Below are 19,879 nucleotides of genomic sequence, written 5' to 3' on the forward strand. Positions count from 1 at the left end.
CTTTCCTTCCGCGTATGTTTTGCCTTCAGTAGCCTCATCTTGGGTGTTGCTCTACACATGTATGAGTTGACTGCATCTTCAGGGGCCAGCTGACCTAGAGTTCAGAGGTCAGGTGGAGCAGGTTTCTGCCAAGGGGCAGCCACAGGACCACGGGCGGTGAGGCACCTGTCTCCACATGATCTCGGGATTAGATTCTGGTCCTCACCAGTGGCTGCAATCCCATGAGACACTTTGTGATAACATGAAACAGCAGACTTTCCAGTCTTTGCTTGCAGACGGGAAAACAGTAGTTTTTAAACACGAGTTACAGAATTTCAGTAAAAAAGTTGTTTTCAAAAATTACTTAATACTGAGTATAAAGATTCCAGGGGGGAAAGGTGAAAATGTGTGCTAAAACATTTCTACTATGAGAAAGGACTCATATGTACACAGCATGCATTGCAAACCCTTGGATAATTAATCTGTATACGCTACAGAGTTCAGAGCCATCCATACTGTTAAGCTAATTGAAGATACTGTTCTCACATGTAAAAATATAATGCTGATGACTTCAGCTGTATTGTGCCTATGGGTTAATGAAGCTGACTTCATATGAGACTTTGGCACTATCTGTTGACTGTCAACATAAAGGGTTTATAGAATGGGCAACTTTAAATATTTTCTACTAGAGCAACGTGCCTTTGAATTTAGCCTGTTCTAAAAGGGGTTTGAAATGTATGCATGCAAATGACATACTACCTCTTCCTAGGGTATGCAGGAGTTAATTTCAAGATATGATTTACAGAAAAGGGAGTAAGAATAGATAAAACCCAAAATTTTGCTATTGATTGCTTTAAGATTGGAGCACGAAGACAAAGAAATCAGGTAATGAATTTAAACTATCTGTCTAATCGAAAACTTAGTATCACATTTAGGATCAGTAGAGTGCTAAACTAATGATTTAGGGCCAAGGTAGTAAGTATTTAGAGAACAAGGCTGAAAAGTTTAAAGCTAACAGAAATGGCATACCTGTATTCATTTTGACCTTGGAGGGTTTGTTATTAAAGTCTTCAGTTTTCCTGTGGAAAAAAAATGATGTATTAATTTGTTCACTAGCATGTGGAACAAAATATTGTGAAAGTGTGATCATTATTTTTTGTTTTTGGTGTACCTGTGAGTGAATAATTACATTATCATTATTCTTATTTAAATCAGTGTTTAATATGGTGGGCAGAATTTATATTTCTACTGAAGTTAAATTTCAGTTATTATTAGTCTTCTTATCATAACCATAAACTTCAGTTTTTATTTAAGGGTGATCATTAATGGGTGAATTGAAGAGACCTTCTCATTTTAAAAACTCAGTATTTTTCACAACACATTTATACTAACAAGTTTGTCATTTAAGCCTGAAAAGATCATTAGTTATAAGTGTCATCTTTCAGAATTTTAAAATATACCCAGGAACTTTGAAGCCATTACTGTACATTATTCAATTTATTATATTCAATTCATTACTGGGTCAATTTATTGCCACCAGATACTTAATGGGTTTAATATATATTTTGAACAAATAACCAAGGAAGATGAGATTCATTATTTCTTTTAAGATGCAGGAAATAAGTGGTTATTACAAAGCCATCCCTGTTTCAGTATCAGACGCTGTGGTTTCTCCCAGCAAAGTGTTTGATGATTGAGATTAATTCATTAGAAATGGTTGGCGGCATGGTGATTGTTGTAGAAAACAGTTTTTTAACGTTGTGTATTATTTTTATGACGCGTGAGATGACTTTGTTCTTTCCCTGGCATATTGTCGTAGCCCATTTTTAGAAATTCTGATAATATCCACACCCTGTGACCACAGAGGAAGGACATGCTCTCATAGGAAGCAAATCTCGTAAAAGCAGGAGCCCTCTGAAGATGTTTCACCCCAGCCACTCTGCCTTGGCTCCCGGGGGGTGGGGGTGGGGGTGGGGCTATGGATGGATGAACACGAACTCGCCCAGTGACACACTGAGTTTCCATGTTCATTAGCACTTTAACATCTGATAATTAAAAATGTTTATTTATACTCTATGGAGGAGTGGGGATAACATTGAAATGAAATCACCTGTCATGAAGTGTCAAGAAAAACTTTTGATGAATAAGTTTTTCTTCAGCCTCTTTAAAGAGCACCAAATGAGCTTCCTGGCTTTCTTGTCTCTGTCCACCCGGGTTCTTGCCCTCGCCACATTTCAGAACGTGTCCCCTGTCCTCATGTGTCCTGCTCTCTTCATCCTCTATCGTTTTCTTTCCATATGGCCATTGAAGTTCACCTGAGAGAACTCTTGGCTTTTTGTTCATTACTACTGTGAAATTCTAATAATAAAATCAAAATGCAAGCACCAGCTAAATATAATGACACCTGTTTTCTCTCCCAGGGTGGGGGAGGCAATAGTGAAATAAAGGAGCATGAAAAAAACACACTTAAATGACATGAGATATAATTATGAACCAAGAAGAAGAGGATTTTCTCTTTTATGACTAGATTGAATTAATGAATGCTTTGGCACTCAACAAATACTAGGGCAATGAGCATATAGAAGGAATAAAACCACAGTATTGACATTCACCCCAAGTTGTTTTTGAGAATTATAAACAATACAGGTGATAGTCTTAGAGTGTTTGGGTCTCACCTGATTGTGTTCAGTGTTATATTGAACATTGAAGGTCCAGTATCATGATGCTATAGAGAATTTTACTATAAAGTTTCATAGGCCAGTTGACTTAAAAATATGATTGGGGGTAACTTTATCCCGACAAATCTTATCCCTGATTTTACAGTGTGTGCCGATAAACAGGCACATTTCTCCACCCGCCTCCCCTTATTTTCAGAATACACTGAACAATGACACATGGCTAAGAAACTCTGCTTGGTAGCCTTACCACCAACCTGTCCTGAAAAGATGCCCACGCAGCCAGAGAAGAAGGCAGTGGTCCAGGCAGGAGCCTCGAGAAAGCTCTGCCAAGCTCTTTATTTTAATCTCTCAGTAGCAGAACTCCTAATCTATTAACCTTAAATGGACAAAATAAGTGGAAAGGAAAAGCCTCAGGGGATGTCTGTGACCAGGGCTGGGGCCACGGCTAAAACAAGAAGGGATAAACATTCTCCACAAATTGACCACTGGCAGGACACTCCCCAAACTCTACTTTCTCCTCTTCAGAACACTTGATGTTTAAAACTGTTTTTTAGTTTTAAAACTGAATGACAAAGGGAGCGTTCGGGCTGGAGCAATACTGATTGATAAAATATCCAGCGTGTGGAAGGTCAGGCTCTCAGAGCACAAACTCCACCAATAACAAGGAACAGTGCTTGCATACCAAGTTAGAGAACGAACTGTCAACATTTGCTGGTTGAACTCAACTGCATTTGTTTACAGACTGACACTCAATCAAACAGGGTTAGCAGGGACAAAGACAGGCGCCACAAACCCTTGAGCATTTCATCTTTAAAGCAACGTATCCCATTACTTAGTAATGTCATTTGTGAGGTTGTTAGACTCCACATTGTTTCAGATGTCAAAATGTAAAATGGCTAACTTCCTAGTCAGGTGGGACATCTACGTTGCTAGAAGCAGCGCTGTGCTGGTGGACCTCCAGCGCAACCTGAAACCCAAACGCTGCTTGGGCGACTGAGAAAAACACACGATTCTATTTCCATTATTTGTGCTAAGGCCACGAGCAAACCCAGGACTGAGAGTGCTCTTCAGACAATGTCAACTGCAGCGAACCTAATCTTTTTTGCTTTGTTCTGAAAAAAAGTGTCTTTATGCTTATAGCAAGCACAGATTATTCTGGAAAGCTGCAGATTCCAGAGTGTTTCATGCTACCGGAAGAGACAGTATTTCAAGTATTTCCTTCCATTGGAATTGAACCAGGGCCAAGACCATGAAAACTGTGATAAGATGTAGATGACCTTAAACCTTGACAGATAATCCACAGAACAAAGAACTCTGCGTTCGAGTGTCCAAATGATTGTCAACAGCGGGTGTGGAGCTGTATTTACTTCAGTTCAGTTCTTGCCAATGCCTTCTATAAAAGGCAACTGTCTATCTATCCTTATTTGTGTTCAGCAACAGGTTTGCTTATTGTTTGAGTCAGAGCCGCTTCCTTCCCGGTATGCACATGGCAATGGGCTGTGTTGGTTGTTCATGCACGGGCAACGGCATCAGCTTGTGTCTATAGTTTTCTAATTCTGCTTGAATTTCTTTCGCGTATTAGACATCCTATTTTCACCTGTGTATCAGAACAGGCTTTTAATACCAACATGCATTTGACAGTAGACCGGATAATTTAACTTTTCAGTGAGGGTCCTAAGAAGATGTTGGATTGTTTATGCACAGGCACCGACATGATTTTGGGCCCACAATCTTGTAATTCTGCTTGAACCCTTTGGATCAGCAGGCATCCTGTTCTGAAGGGGAGCAGATGTAAGTCCTTCCCTCGTTTTGGGCCAAGAATTCTGTGTGTCATTTTAGTTTTAGAGACTTGAATATAAGCACTGAGGTCATCTGAAAAGCTACAGGACCAAGTTTTAGCTCAGTTAATGTGAAAAGTTGCTCAAGAGATTTTTCATGGAATAATTTGAACCCAATAACTGCTAGGGTTATTTTGAAATTAACCTATGACAGTTCATATATTATTTGGAAGAGAGGACACACAGTCTAAATGGTAAGAAAACATTTAAAGATATTCAATTTTTTTTAGAGATGTATTTTAAACACAACACATAAAAATGATGCATATTAAGGTTATGCATCAGATTTAACCTGACTTTACTTTGAAATGGGATCACGTGGACCATTCTGAATAAACTACACCGAGTGGTCAGTGCATCTCTCTCTCTCTCTTTCTGACTGTGGTTGGATTAGAAGTATTCATAAATGCCAAATGATTTCATTTTTAAATTATAGTCAAAGGACTTAATTTAAGTTGATGACATTTATTTTTATTTATCTTTCCTAATAGTATGTCAAATACGCTGCTTTGAAATTTGCACAGGAAATACCCCAAGTAGTTTATTTTTTCCTTTACAGTCCCTGAGTTTAGAAACATAAGGACCCATCTCAACCCCTCTTCTGAATGGCTACTTTTTTTTTTTTTTTGTATTTTTCTGAAGCTGGAAATGGGGAGAGACAGTCAGACAGACTCCCGCATGCGCCCGACCAGGATCCACCCGGCACGCCCACCAGGGGCGACGCTCTGCCCACCAGGGGCGACGCTCTGCCCACCAGGGGGCAATGCTCTGCCCCCCCGGGGGGTCGCTCTGTTGAGACCAGAGCCACTCTAGCGCCTGGGGCAGAGGCCAAGGAGCCATCCCCAGCGCCTGGGCCATCTTTGCTCCAATGGAGCCTTGGCTGCAGGAGGGGAAGAGAGAGATAGAGAGGAAGGGGGGGTGGAGAATCAAATGGGCGCTTCTCCTATGTGCCCTGGCCAGGAATCGAACCCGGGTCCCCCACACGCCAGGCCGACGCTCTACCGCTGAGCCAACTGGCCAGGGCCCTGAATGGCTACTTTTAATTGTCAGCAGTATATGATGTCAACTCAGAGATCCCTTTGCCTCTCGGTGGGTGGTACAGTTCATCACAGTCAACAGTGGGGAAAAACAAACAAACAAACAGTGGGGGCTGGTTGTGCGTGCTCACCCCCCACAATGAGAACTCAACTCCTCCCGCCCTTCCTGAGCTAGTGGTGCCGGAAGATGGGTCCTTAGTCCGGGAGCTAAGTTATGCACGGCCTTTATGCATGAATGCTGGGGTCAGAACATATTCGTCATTTGGAGGAATAAGAAGACATCACCATGAACAGTGAAGAATAAAAAGCACATGAGACCACTGATTATTTTTACAAGAATATACAAAGTATTCTTTTTAAATGCACCAAATTTCCCAATACCTGGAAGAATTTCCTGAAGAAGAACACCCCCTGTTTTTCAAGGAAACTAGCAATTTTCCTTTTGAGTCTTTATAAATGCAAGCCAATGAAAATACATCTTTTTTCCTAAAGACTGTGCTGGTTAGAAGTAAGTAGTCATCACCTGTAGATAATTCTCTTTCTGATGCTGTTCCAAAGCCTCAGAGTCTGTAAATCACTCTTATTTAACTGTGAAAGAATGCTGACTTCTTTACACTAGTTCTACTAAATGATCTTGAGGTTGAATGCTTTAGTATCTTCATTACATGATAGCTTTGACTTTTATGTGGTAATTCTTAAGGATAATAAGAAACATCTAAATGCTTACAAACACATCCTTTTTTCTAAGACAAAGTCACCTGTGTAACTTGATAGTATTAGAAAAATTCCATTGGTTTCCACTATGTATCCATATATCAAAAGCCAAACAGATTCCTAATATTTATTTACTTTTTTAAAAATTTTTATTTATTCATTTTTATTAGAGAGAGAGGGGAGAGAGAGAGAGGGAGAGATAGAGGGAGAACAGGGGGAGGAGCAGGAAGCATCAACTCCCATATGTGCCTTGACCAGGCAAGCCCAGGGTTTTGAACCGGCGACCTCAGCATTCCAGGTCGACGCTTTATCCACTGTGCCACCACAGGTCAGGCCGATTCCTAATAAAAATCAGTAAGATACTGAACAGAAGTCTGCTGAGTCAGGTACATTATCAGAGACATATGAGGAATTAGAGTACAGGAACCCATGCTATAGGGGAACTGCATAGTGTTGGAAGAAGAGGTCTTAGAGTCAGGCAGAGTTGGATTTATATCTCAATTCTGCCATACACAGATATTTAAATGACTTAGACCAGTGTCATTATCATCTTCAGCATTAGCAACAGCAGCAGGATCAAATCTATCCCCTCCCCAACTGCAGCAAACTGGCATCATTCCCATTCATTAATATTTCAAATAATGTGAGGCAGAACTTTACCTTTGATTGAGTCTTGAGAGAATAACCTAGACTTTCTTAAAAATACATGGAACATTATTTTATTGGTTTAGATTGAAATGTGCAATTATGGTGTTCTGGGTTAATTTATACGTATTTTTCCATCTTCTAATTATCCTACCTCCCAACTTAGCAACATAATGGAATTGAAAAGAAGTCTGTTTTCCAAGCAGTTTTCTTTCTTCCTTAAACAGAGCCTCCTCTAGTTGAGCTCCACCCCCACTTCATATTGCAGGGAACAAGAGGAGATAGATATAAGAAATAGTTGAACCCACACTTGCCTCCTAGCCCAGCTAAGTCACTGCTACTGAACCTAAAGGAATGTGACACTTAAGCTTATGACAATTAGTCTTTTAAAAACCCCTTTCATTGCCTTTGACAGCTTATAACCCAAGATGATGGCTGGAGGAAAGGGATGTCTATAAAATGTCACATAAGAATCGTGTGACAAATTGCAGAGTGATAAAATCCTGATATCAGCCATTCCTGTTTAGTTTACTCAGTGAAAATATCTTCCTTCCTTTTCACCAGTGTATAAAGTATGATAAATTTCAATTTTGAGGAGTGAGTCTCTGATCATTTAAAAGAATCCTTTACTTCTTCATTTCTAATTTGGAAGAAGTAAAACTGTCCCTAATGGCAGATGACATAATATATGTAGTACACGCCCTAAGACTCCATCAAAGAATTGTTAAAACTAATAGACAAATTCAGTAAAGTTTCAGGATGCAAAATATGAAAAAAAATCAGTTGCATTTCTATACACTAATGAAATACCAGAAAGAAAAATTAATAAAACAACCCCATTTACAATTGCATCCCAAAATACCTAGCAATAAGCTTACCCAAGGAAGTGAAAGATCTGTACCCTGAAAACTATAAGACATTGATCAAAGAAATGGAAGAAGACAAGAATAAGTGGAAAGATAGTCTATGCTACTGGATGAGAAGAATTAACATTGTTAAAATGTCCCTATTACCCCAAATAATCTTCCAATTCAATGAAGTCCTTAACTGGATTTCAATGACATTTTTTTTTTATAGAAACAGAACAACCAATCTTAAAATTTGCATGGAACCACAAAAGATTCTGAATAGCCAAAGCAATCTTAAGAAAGAACAATACTGGAGGCATCACACTTCCTGATTTCAAACTAGTGAAATAATCCTGCTTATTATCAATTGACTACAACAGAAACGGTCATGTTTTTCTTCTGATTGAACACACTTGCTTCCCAACCACTTGAGATCATGTGGATACAACTTAGTGATGACCGAGGTCACTATATACTGATCATATTATTATAAACTTGTATTTGTATATGTTTCAAATATAAATGGTGAAACTCTACTTGCCCCGTGGAATTTGAATTTGGGGGGTGGGAGGTGGTACAAATTTGCCCCAGTTTTGGCCTTTGAGTAGTAAAAATTACAGAATACTTCTCTTACAAAGCTTATCTAGAATAAAAATGTACGCTAAATCACTTCACATATCCCTTAAGGCAATTTGACAAATTTTAGAAAATCCAAAGAAAAAAAATAATGGCCCAATTGGGAGAAATACTGTCTTTTAAAAAAATTTGAATTTATTAAAATTTCAAACTTCTGATATTTTTGTTCAACAGTGGACAGTTTATGACAATATTAATTTGGATCTAATGAAAGTAAGTAATAATGATAGATCTCTTCTATTTTTTGTTAACATTATTTACTTCTGATACCAGAAGTGTAATATTAGCTTCATCATTTGTATCCTACTGCTATACCTTTGGAGTACAATAATGGTTCTCTAGATTTTAACAAGAAATTTGGAAAAATCCTTCATGACGTCTCTAAGTACCACGTGTAACAGTGTTAGGGGGAATCATGGGTGAATGAAAAGTGTTCAGGAGTGCCTTCCCTGGCTGTGTGTCTTCGACATTTTTATTTTGGGGAAAAATAAGATGGCGTGCTTCTCAGCTCTACGGCAGGTACATACATACACAAGAGAGGGCGAGGTAGTAAGAAGGAAGACAGGTTACACTGACAGGCTGAATTAAACTTTACCTGGGACAGACAAGAAGTTCTGAGACTCAGCTAAACCCAGTCATTTCATGAGTAGGTTGAAAAGGTTGACTTCTCATAACCTTATCTGAACTAGAAGTCCAGGACGTTAGTTGGTTGTGAGCTCAATGTGATTGAACTATAATGAAATAAGTATCAATATATAAATGAACAGTGATTGTTCAAATCAAAGGAAGATTAGGTCCTGCTTTCCCAGCCACATTGGGGCCTCATTGTCTCTATTTTAAAATGCCCTCTTTTTGTGTTTGTCCCTGAACTAGAGTGGCATGGGTGTGACTTCCTAAACAGCCCTGGGAGGCTGTCACTGGGTGCCGAAGGAAGTTGAGGCGAGGCCAGTGGGTGATGTGGGGGACGAACTAGAGGGAGTGGCCAGGAGAGTGTTGGGAGCAATGGGAGAAAGCATTGCCATGCACCCCGATTTTCTTTGTTCATCTCAGGGACTTCATCCCAGTGGCTTTTAGAGATAATGCTCTTAAATAAGCCAAACTTAGGCTTCGCAATGACAGGAAGACAGATGGATAGGAATAGTAGTAGAAGTTTCGATATTCTCTTAAGATGTTCCTGAATTTAAGAGACATGATATCCAAATGATCACTTTCTCTATGCTGGTTTTTTTTTTTTTTTTTTGCTATTTTTAAAAAATCAAGTTCATTAGAGTGACATTGGTTAATAAGATCGTACAGGCTTCCAGTGTCCATTTCTATGGTACATGATCTGTATATTGCATTGTGAGCCCACCATCCAGAGTCAAATCACTTCTGTCACTATATATGTGACATATGCTGTGTTTTTTACAATGTAGTTGAAAACTCTCCTCAGAACTCGGTGCTTTAAGGCTTCTGAATTACACAGCAAAACAAAGGGTGATAGCGAGTGCCCTTCGGTTCAGCAAAATGCCAACTCCAGTGACCTCATTGCTAGTTCTTCCCCACTCACATGTTCCCGGCATTCTTTGTTTTTATACCTAATATAGTCCTCATACCCTGCCACTATTTAAAGCTAAACCTTTCACTCAATACACCAAAAATAGGCAAAGAAAATATACAAATTTATACTGAAATTATACATTGGAGAAGTAGTGAAAGTTACTTGACCGGAGACTTTGCTGTTTCATAACACCCTTACTTATTGCCATGATGGCTGACTCTAGAAACGCTTTCTAAGATGTTGTTGGGTGTATGGAAACATATGTAGTTAAATTTTATTTGATTTACTCGGCATTAGTCTCCCCTCCCCCCCTTATCTATGGAAACAAGCTTTCCACTTTTTTCCTTTTACTCTGTCTGATCTTTCGCTGCTCTTTGAAAAGCAGGAAAGATTTCATCCTGACTTCCCAACTGCAGGAGGAGGGACCTCTTCTAGGGCAGGCTGGTTTCACCTATAGGGTGGGGTGTGGTGTAGGGTCACGACCTTAAAGACCCACACTAGGCATTTTGTTCAGTGGACTCTACTGTGCTACATCAGGATCACAGGTGGGGACTGTGTCTGCCTGGACATTCCCATGACAAATGCCTGAGACTCACTGACGTCAATTACGTTTCTTCTTTTTAAATAGAAAGCAAAAGCACTTCCTCACTTCTCTTGCAGCATTTGGTAATGGAAAGCTAGAAACTTTGTTGTGAACTTTGCCATAGTACTGAATCCAGCAAATCTATTTGAGGAGAGTGGTCACTTCTCAATAGTACGTAGAAAACTTCTAATATGTACCATTATTGTTGGGATGTTGGCTGTCTGCCCTTTGCCAGAGTTAAGGGTAAGAAAAGTGTTCAGGAGTGCCTTCCCTGGCTGTGTGTCTTCGACATTTTTATTTTGCAGAAAAATAAGGTGGCGTGCTTCTCAGCGCTACAGCAGGTACATACACAAGATAGGTATAGGTAGTAAGTAAGAAGACAGGTTACATTAATGTATCAAATCAATAGGTTATACACTTTAAACTTACACAATGTTATATGTCAATTATATCTCAGTTAAAAAAGGGGGGAATGTAGATGATATTAGGAGGGAGTAAAAGGTAACTGACAGGCCAAAAAGTTAGCAATTTTCTTGTGGGAGGGGGCAACGTCAGAAATATGTATACATATATGCTAATTCTACAGCTAATAAGTGACAGAGTCAGGATTGAAGCCTTACATATGAATGTGTGCTTGGGCAAATCATTATATTTCTTTGGGCCTAAGCTTTTTAACTTATAAAATGAAAAGTTTGTTTTAAAATTCAAAAGCTTATAAAGTCCTTTTATGGTATGAAATTTGCCAATTATAAACTCTTCTTATATTTAGTTGACTAATATTTATTTGACTTCTATGTACAAACAAACTAATGTGCTTAGTAACATGATTGAAGTATTTGATATCAAGCAGACTCTAAGTGGAAGTCGATATTTTAATGATTTATTTATCTATTAATATTCAGAAGTAAGAGACTTTATAGATTCCTGTTTCTAACAGCATCAGAATGAAATGGGTACGGATTGAAATGAGTCCAAGCCATCATCCAAAGCTGTCTTCCCTTTAGCTGCCTAGTTTACTTCAGTCCAGAAATCGGACCTACAGAACTCTCACTGTATAACATGTCTTCCCGTATTACCTCCCAGTGCCTTTCAACTGAGATGATCAGTTTTAGGATTTCACTTGCCTAAAATACTATCCATTTTATAACTACCCCAAAACCATTTGTATAAAAACAAACTTTGGTCAATAAACTATCACCACCTTTTTTAAACTTTTTCATCCTGGGTGGTGTGGGGGTGGCAGGGACATTGGGGGTGACAAGAATCATTGATTTTTTGTTTGTTTCTATTAGAGTTTGCAGTAGAGAAGAACTTCAAAACAGATAGGTCACAAATGCAGTTTCGCATTCCAAATGCTACATTCTTTCACGTATCTCTTATTTCAAAGAGTAGAGGCTATTGGCCTTTGAGGAGACAAAAGGCTAAAAGATCTAAGCACATTGTGTTCCAAGCCAATATTTTCATTACATTTTCTTACTGGCCGAATCAGTCATGTCATCACTTGCTAGATTACAACAGCATGAGAAGTGCAGTGAGTGAAATCTCAAGTTATTTTTTCATGTGGATGATGTCAGTCTTATATATGACCCACAAAACTTTCAATCAGCCTGTTCCCCCTTGCAGAAGTTTTAGAATTAGCATAAATTATGATCAGATATATGTGGCTCTTTGTGAGACCAACTATGTGGTAAATGTAGCATTCATTTAAAATGATTAAGAAAGACAAATTAGGGAGAAGTATAAATTATGGAATGTTTGTGACAAGATATTTTCTTTCAAAAATATAGATCAACTCTCAGTCCAGGAAATAATGATAAAAATAGGACATTTGGGGTCGTATTTTAATGAACACATAAGAATGATTTGTACACATGACATTAATTTATATGTAGTCAGTTTTTCAAAAGGCTTATTTTATGTAGTTTAAGTATTTATGCTAGCATTTTATTTAAGAACCTATTATCATCAAAAGTATACAACAACCTGGACCCTCATCAAATTAACCCAATTTTTAAGTTGTTATGTCTAAGTTACAATTCAAATATATTTCATATTTATTTCCCAGTTTATGCTTCAACCTCACCCCATTTTTTTTAGTATTCCCTACCCCAGAGGATGACATCATTCATTCATTATTGAATTCATTCATTAAAATGTGAGCTCCAGGCATTGAATAAGCAGAACCCGGGGTTTACCCATGACATTTCCCTCTCCCTCAACTCTATGTATTCTGCAAACAAGAGACATTGAGCTCTGGAACGGACAATATGCCTCAATCTTGGCGCCAAAGTTCACTTGGCCAGAAGATTTGGGTATGAGAGAATAAGCCTTTTTGGTCCCCTGAATATTACACGGGGCAAATATAAAAAGGTCAGTGCCCCTGACTAAACAGGTATTGTACATTTTAAAATTTTTTGCGGCACACCAGTTGAAAATCACTGATTTAACCAATAGTAAGTTACCAATTTACATCATGTACTTTAAACAAAGTCATCTTTGCTCTGTGAACCCTAAACACTGACATGACCTGTTATTTTGTTTTTTCAAGAGAAGACCGATAATATTTATCTTAGAAAAATTCTCAGCACATAGGATGTTTATATTGTTTATATCTCTCTTACCACTCTATATTCCAACAAAAATTAGCTGCAAACAAGCAATCCCTGGACACTTTTACCTCTTAATTATTTGTAATATAACATTAGTGGAATTGATTATAACAATAGACAATGATTGCTGTTATTTTGGGGGGGGTATGTCTTCAGTATACACAACCTGATAGATTGTAATCCTTGGGTGTGACAGTCTTATCGTAGGTCCACCTACCTCTTCCTCCCTTTCTTCTTTATCATTAAACACCTACACACCAACCATCTAAAACTTTGATAAGAAATTACACCTAACCAGATGGCCTTGGCCATTACTCTATCCTTCCCTTCCACACCCAAAGTAACTATCATTACAATTCTATGTGGCTCATTCTCTTGCTTTCCTTTTTATGGTTTCATGGACTATATGTCTCTATAGTTATTTTTTTATCTTTATACTGATGTCATCATGCTGGATGTAATTATATTGCTAAGATTCATTAATATCATCGCCTGTTTCGACAGCGTGTTCATTTTGACTCCTGAATAATGTTCTAGAATTCATGCATCTACTTTCTTATTCATTGGCATTTGGATTGCTTCTAGATTTTTGCTATTTTGAACAATGCTGCCATGAGTGTTTATTGTACATGTTTCTTATGTCTATGCTTGTTGATTAGTTGCTTGCCAGAGAACTTAAATGGTAATAATGGCTCTTGTTTCAGTGCTGATAGTATTTACATGTAGATATATTAATTCATTTGAGCCTCACAGCAATCACATGAGGTAACAACTATTGTTTTACTGATTAAAAAAATGAAAACTCAGAGAAGTTAAGAAACACGCCTAAGGCCACACAGCTGTTAACCAGCAGAATCAGGTGTGGGAACACAGGCAATTTGGCAAATTGTTTAAGAACATAGAGTTTGTTTTGTTTTTATTTCTCAAAGATTTTATTTATTGATTTTACAGAGGGGGGTTGAACAAGAAGTAGTTGCTTCATTCTAACTATTCATTGGTCACTTGTCATATGTGTCCTGACTGGGCAAGCCCAGGGTCTTGAACCAGTAACTTCAGTGTTCCAGATTGTTGCTCTATCCACTGCACAAGCACAGGCCAGGCAGAGTTTGTGTTCCTAAACACTGTGTTATAATGTCTTTCTTAGATCTAAAAACCCGAAAGGTTATAATAATTTATAATATATAACTTGGCTATTGACCAAAATTTGAGCATAGAAATGCTATCATTTGGATCAATCAATGTATGGAACACCCTGTAATCAGCAATACTGAAAATGTCCGTGAGTATTACAACTACCCTACAACACATTTCATATAGACTTTCTTATATATTTTTAATGAAACAAAAATCTCTTGGTACATTTGTTTCAGTGAGATGACCACTGCTTGTGATGCTAAAGATATACCCTCAGGACAGTGACGGCAGTCCTCTGACAGCTTTCTCACGGTGACATCTCTAAGTACATTACCCTCGACCACTACCACCGGCTGCTCCGGGCCCGTCTTTGTTCCCCTTAAGGAGCCCAGGCTTCTTCTAGGCCTTCGTGCGGAGGCAGCTCTCACAAAGCCAGACAGTGAGTTGAAGGCTGAGGTGATCTGGATTCTCACTTCCCAGCAGGGAGATGCTTCGAGATAAAGAGCAAAATACGCCCAGCTGTTAGCAAGGCAGCATCCTCAAAAATGCACGGGAGTTGCGGCAAACATTTTATCATGTCCGCCCTGAAATTTACATACAGCACTGTGAAAAAGAAATATATTCAGCCCAGAAACTTTATTTTGTCACAGATACAAAGTAAAAGACAAAGGCAGGAAGCACAGACAGCATTTGTTTACTTTGCAAGCACCGAAGCCATCGTGAGAGCCACCCTTTGGGGCTCCACTAATTTCTTGTTCATCCTGATTATGAAGGTGTAGTCTCAAGAGGAAGAATGAGCCATCGGATGGATGAGTCATGTTTTAGTTATAATCACAGAAACACTCAAAAATGAAATCATTTTGTTCAGCTGAACGAACCCTATAAAAAGTACATTACTTCATACACATTTGGCAACAGACTACCTCGCTATTTTGAGTTCTCCGTGGAATTATCTCACGGGTCCTTTCCACACTCCATGACGCCTGTCGCTGTCTCTCTCCTGTCCCCCTTACTGGCGCGTCCCTGGGCATGCCAGTGACAACCTTTAGATTGTTAAAGCAAGGGGGAAAGGCCCTACAATAGTAATATTTTCAAAGTGAGCATCTTTCAAAGATGCAAATAAAATACTTTCACGATGGTGTAATATTATTTTTATTATGGCTTTTAGATACTATCTTTTAAAGTCTGGATCAGAACATTATGTCAGGATTTCCAAACTGTAACTATATCTGTGTCTATCTTTACCTGTGTATGATGTATCTATGTTTCTCTCTTTTCTTTCTCCATGCAGATTTTTTAATATATATCAACTATTAAGAGTCAGAGCTGATTGTGTATAAACTTGAATTTTTCTTCTTCTGTTTGCTGAAAATTTCAACTCAGTTTTTATATGAACCAAAGATCTCTCCAGATAGATTATATATATATATACATATATATATATATATATATATATATATATATTAGAGGAAGCTAAATTTACAATGAAAGAGCTTATGTTTTGCTGAAACTAAATGGCAGATTTCAAAGGATAATTGTTTGTAATAGGGTAGAAATAATTGTGGGTGAGTTCTCCAATTTTACAATTGTTTGTGAAATTTTTGTTACTTTTTAAATGAAGTGAAAATGAGCATATAAGTAAATAAAAGCACACTCACAAACCTACATGTAAAAGAATATAAAAGTACAAATCCATGCGAGTCGGCAGCAAAAGTGACCTCATTTCCCCTATCCCAAACCTTCGTGCTCCCTCTGGTATCTCCCACGTCCTCAAAATTCTGTCTTTCCTCATCAAAACCACACACACTTGCTTTTCAAAGTGGTTCAAACTCTTCATCTCTCCCCACCCCGGCCAATCACCCACATCCTTGTATTTTTGTATGCTTAGCACATGGGCCATTCATCTGACACGGAGTCATAAACTCTCTTGCAGCTTTGCAATGACTGCCATTTTATTGAACTTTTTATAGACATTTTCTTTCTCACCATAAGTACCTGGAGCGGGGAGACAAAGTCATTAAGAACTTGGACTCCATTTTCCCATCTGTAAAGGTAAGGGAACTGGACGGCTAATTTTTGTTCACTCTGGCATGCTATATGATTCTCGTTCCTGGGACTGAAAGCACCATTATTATCTTGTCTTTGCTCCTACCAAACTGTCCCTAACCCAGAGATCTTGAAGTCTGAACTTTAAGATGCAGAGCACTGCTTCAGTCCCAAGGCCTGCTGGCTGCGAATACCTTACTATTTCTCATCTCGGGACATAAAATAACATCATGTAGTGGCCCAATGGTAAGTGTTTAAACTTATTACGGATGCCATTTTTTGTTAAATAAGCAAAGATAGCTTTCCTATTACCGACTGTGTCTGAGGTCTTACATTATATATTAGATCTACAGTCATCCTAAATTTTGTATTAGATCTGTAGTCACCCTAAACGTCAAGATGAATTGAATGCGCGGTCCCCATGCTGACCGCTGAACCCCTTTCCCACCCGAGGGACGGATGCCTGTGTTCGCACCACGGTTGTTAGCTTCCAGCCCCGATGACATGGTTTCTTTCTGACTTTGCTGAGTGCGTACAATACCCCGCTGCTTTCCTGCTGTAGGATCCCCTGTCTTACCAGCTACAGACTTTGGGCGGTGCATTAGCGGCGACTGCTAACGACAAAGTGAGCCTTCACCGGGCTACTGCCCGCACTGCGTGGGAGATGCCCAGAGACTTTGCTGCCTGGTGGGGTTTAGAGAAGCCCAGCTCCCCGGGGCAACATGGACGGGCTTTCAGAGCTGCAAAGCTGAGTCACAGCTCTATTAGAAAATTGCCAATAAATATATCCAAAAACATAATAAGTATATTACTAATTAGATATTTGGACTGATTATAATTATTTTTGCCAAGGTTCAAATTTTTATTGCTCGCATGTGATTTCTTTTGAAGCAATGTTTATATGTATTTATATTACAAAGTAGAGGTTTAGAAAATGAAATGAAATATAATTATTAAAATACATTCAAGAGTCTCTAATAAGAGAGTAAAGATCCAGTTGAAGAATTCTCAGAGAACATGGAATAAGCAAAGAAATAGGAAGAACGAAAAGATATATGGCTTATGGATCCAAATTTTCCCAAATCTTTTCTAATTTCAACAACAAAGAGGCCATAGAGAGGAAAAGATGAAGGAAAGAAAGTAAAAAAGGTTGAATATTTCCAACAACTAAAGAAACAGAGTTATGTCACCCAATTCTTCCTTAAATCTTAACAAACCCTTGATGTCTTTTGTCTGAATCTGAGCTTTTTTTCATTTTATTTTAATTTATTGTGTTAACATAGGTTCAAGTGGAATTATTTTAAAAACCAATTTAATGCCTTCCATAATTCAACATGAGAGAACTGTGTAAGAGATCTAGACAACTCGTTTGTACAGGTATTTTGTTTCTCAAGTTCAACGCGAGTATTTTGTAGGGTTTCTGTCGAATCCACGCTTCGGTCCATGGCCTCCAGCTGTACAGCGTCATCCCCTGAGTTCCGAGGGGCGGCGCACCGGGAGGCGCCCCTCTGACGCCCTCCTGCCCTTGTGCCGCGTTTCTGCCTCCCGTCGCCGGTTTGCTTTCTGTTTCGTTTTGTCACAATTGGATCTTCACTCTTCCCAAGCACAATCCTCAAACTTACGTTGGGGCATAATAGGCAGTCAGACTTGAGGCGGTTTCAGATAAGATATGATGTATTTGGAAAAGGGCCTATGTAGCCGACATTATAGAGATTTGGAGAATCCTAAATTAACCTCTCCAGTCCCAGAGATTTGGAGAATCCTAAATTAACCTCTCCAGTCCCTCTCCAGGGACTGCCTGAGGACAGTCGCTGTCCTCAGAATGTGAGACATGGAGTGTCAACTGCCTATTCGCTGTGTCTATTTATATGTCCACCCGGCCCATGCACCTGACCTCCCACTCCACCCCACCATCCGTCCTTTCCTCCTGTAACGTCTCACTACTCCGAAAACAGCATCACCATCTCGATTGCTCAGACCGAAACCAGTGTCATATTTGGCTCATATTTTCTTTTACATCCCTTCCTTTCATTTATGAGCAAATCCTACATCTCTGCCTTCAAAATAAATCCAGAAGCCAAATCATCCCTTTCTCCGATACCACTTACACCTTAGTCTAAATCTGAAATATTTCAGGAGCCTTATGGTTGATCTCTCCTCATCTACTTCTGTGACCTGCATTCTACTGTTCCCCTAGTACCCAGAATGTCTCCATAATATGAGAAAGCGCACTTACTCTCCCGTTCGGAACTCGTCAGTGGCCTCTGGTCTCCCGCCCTCCCAGGGGTCCGCAGGGCCCTCCATGTCCTGAGCCCTGGCTACCTCTCTGGCTTCATTGCTCCCACCCCGTTTCTCTGCTCACTCTGCCCCAGGCTCGCCCACCCTCACTGCTGCTTGAACAGCTGAGCTCAATGGATCCCGGAGTCTTTGCCTCTGCCTGAAACACTTCTTCTGTGTATCTCCAGCTCTCTCTTTTCATGCTTCAGGTCCACACTCAAACTCCACCCGTCAGAGACCTTTCCTAACCACCTGTATAAGATGCTTTCCTCTGTATTTCCTTAACCCTTATGGGTGTTTTCTTCAGAGCCCTTCTTACCATCTCTCGCCTTACATGTTTGTTTATTATCTCCTTCCCACCATAAGAATGTAAGCTCGGAAGACCAAGGAGGACCGTTATCAGGAGATGTGACTCAGAGGCAGGAAATTCAGTCATGGGGTGGAGTCTACAGAGGCGGTTCTGCCTACACACTAGCATCCGATGACCCCACGGAGGGCACTCATGGGAAGGGATGAGTCTTATGAATTGCTAAAACCAATCACTTTATTCCCCCTTTAGGAAATGCTAAGAGGTAGTTTTTTAAGAACTTGACCATTGAGGCAGCTGTGAGATAGATTGCTGTTGTGGACAAGAGTACAAGAGAAAGTCAAAGAGTGGGACAAGTCAGTGCTTTATAACTTGATCAATAGAAATGACAGTCATTATTATTTGCAAATCGCTCACCGTCCTTAAATGGCAGCTTTGTATAATTAATATGGCCCTATGTCCACCCCTGAATTCCATTATCGGCTGCTTCTCTCTTCCCAGGTAAAACTGGAGAATCACGATCAAACTCCAGAGATGAGCACGGATTCCAGACGAGGCTGACACCGTTCAGTGAAATCTGGAATCACTACCACTACTCATGATCTTAATTTTTAATCCCCTGGGTGGGATAGAATAGCTACCCCCTATCCTAAGTATAATGAAAAAATTTCTTTGTGACAACAACCCCCATTATTTAAATGCATAGATGTGTGTTTTCTTATCTTACATTATACATCTTTGAGTTTTGTTAAGATGAGCAATGAGGTGTTTGCCTTATAAAAGTAACACATTTACAATGAAACATGTTGTCTTCAGTTTCTTCCCAACGGAGTATCCCAAATAATGGGGGAAGCCAGCAGGCTGGAGTGAAGGACGTTCTTGATGTCCTAGAGTGAGCCCCCACCCATACCACTGGTGCCCCGGCTAGCTCTCTGCCTCTAGACATGGTCTATACCTGAGCATCATAAATACACTCAGCTGGCGTCAGGCAGACTAATGGCCGGCTGC

General features: G+C 39.4%; 1 protein-coding gene across 13 annotated transcripts in view; it reads right to left on the bottom strand.

Annotated features, from left to right (window-relative positions):
• Positions 1–19,879, bottom strand: part of SORBS2 (sorbin and SH3 domain containing 2) — a 129,515-nt gene that overhangs the window by 91,741 nt on the left and 17,895 nt on the right. For all 13 annotated transcript variants that reach the window (XM_066236214.1, XM_066236223.1, XM_066236211.1 and 10 more), the window contains exon 2: positions 1,009–1,058. In XM_066236214.1, the coding sequence (XP_066092311.1) occupies positions 1,009–1,018 (10 nt within the window). In that variant the 5' untranslated portion in view covers positions 1,019–1,058. The remainder of the gene's footprint in view (positions 1–1,008; positions 1,059–19,879) is intronic.

This window comes from Saccopteryx bilineata, chromosome 6 (genome assembly GCF_036850765.1).
Source record: "Saccopteryx bilineata isolate mSacBil1 chromosome 6, mSacBil1_pri_phased_curated, whole genome shotgun sequence".
In the NCBI taxonomy this organism is placed as follows: Eukaryota; Metazoa; Chordata; class Mammalia; order Chiroptera; family Emballonuridae; genus Saccopteryx; species Saccopteryx bilineata.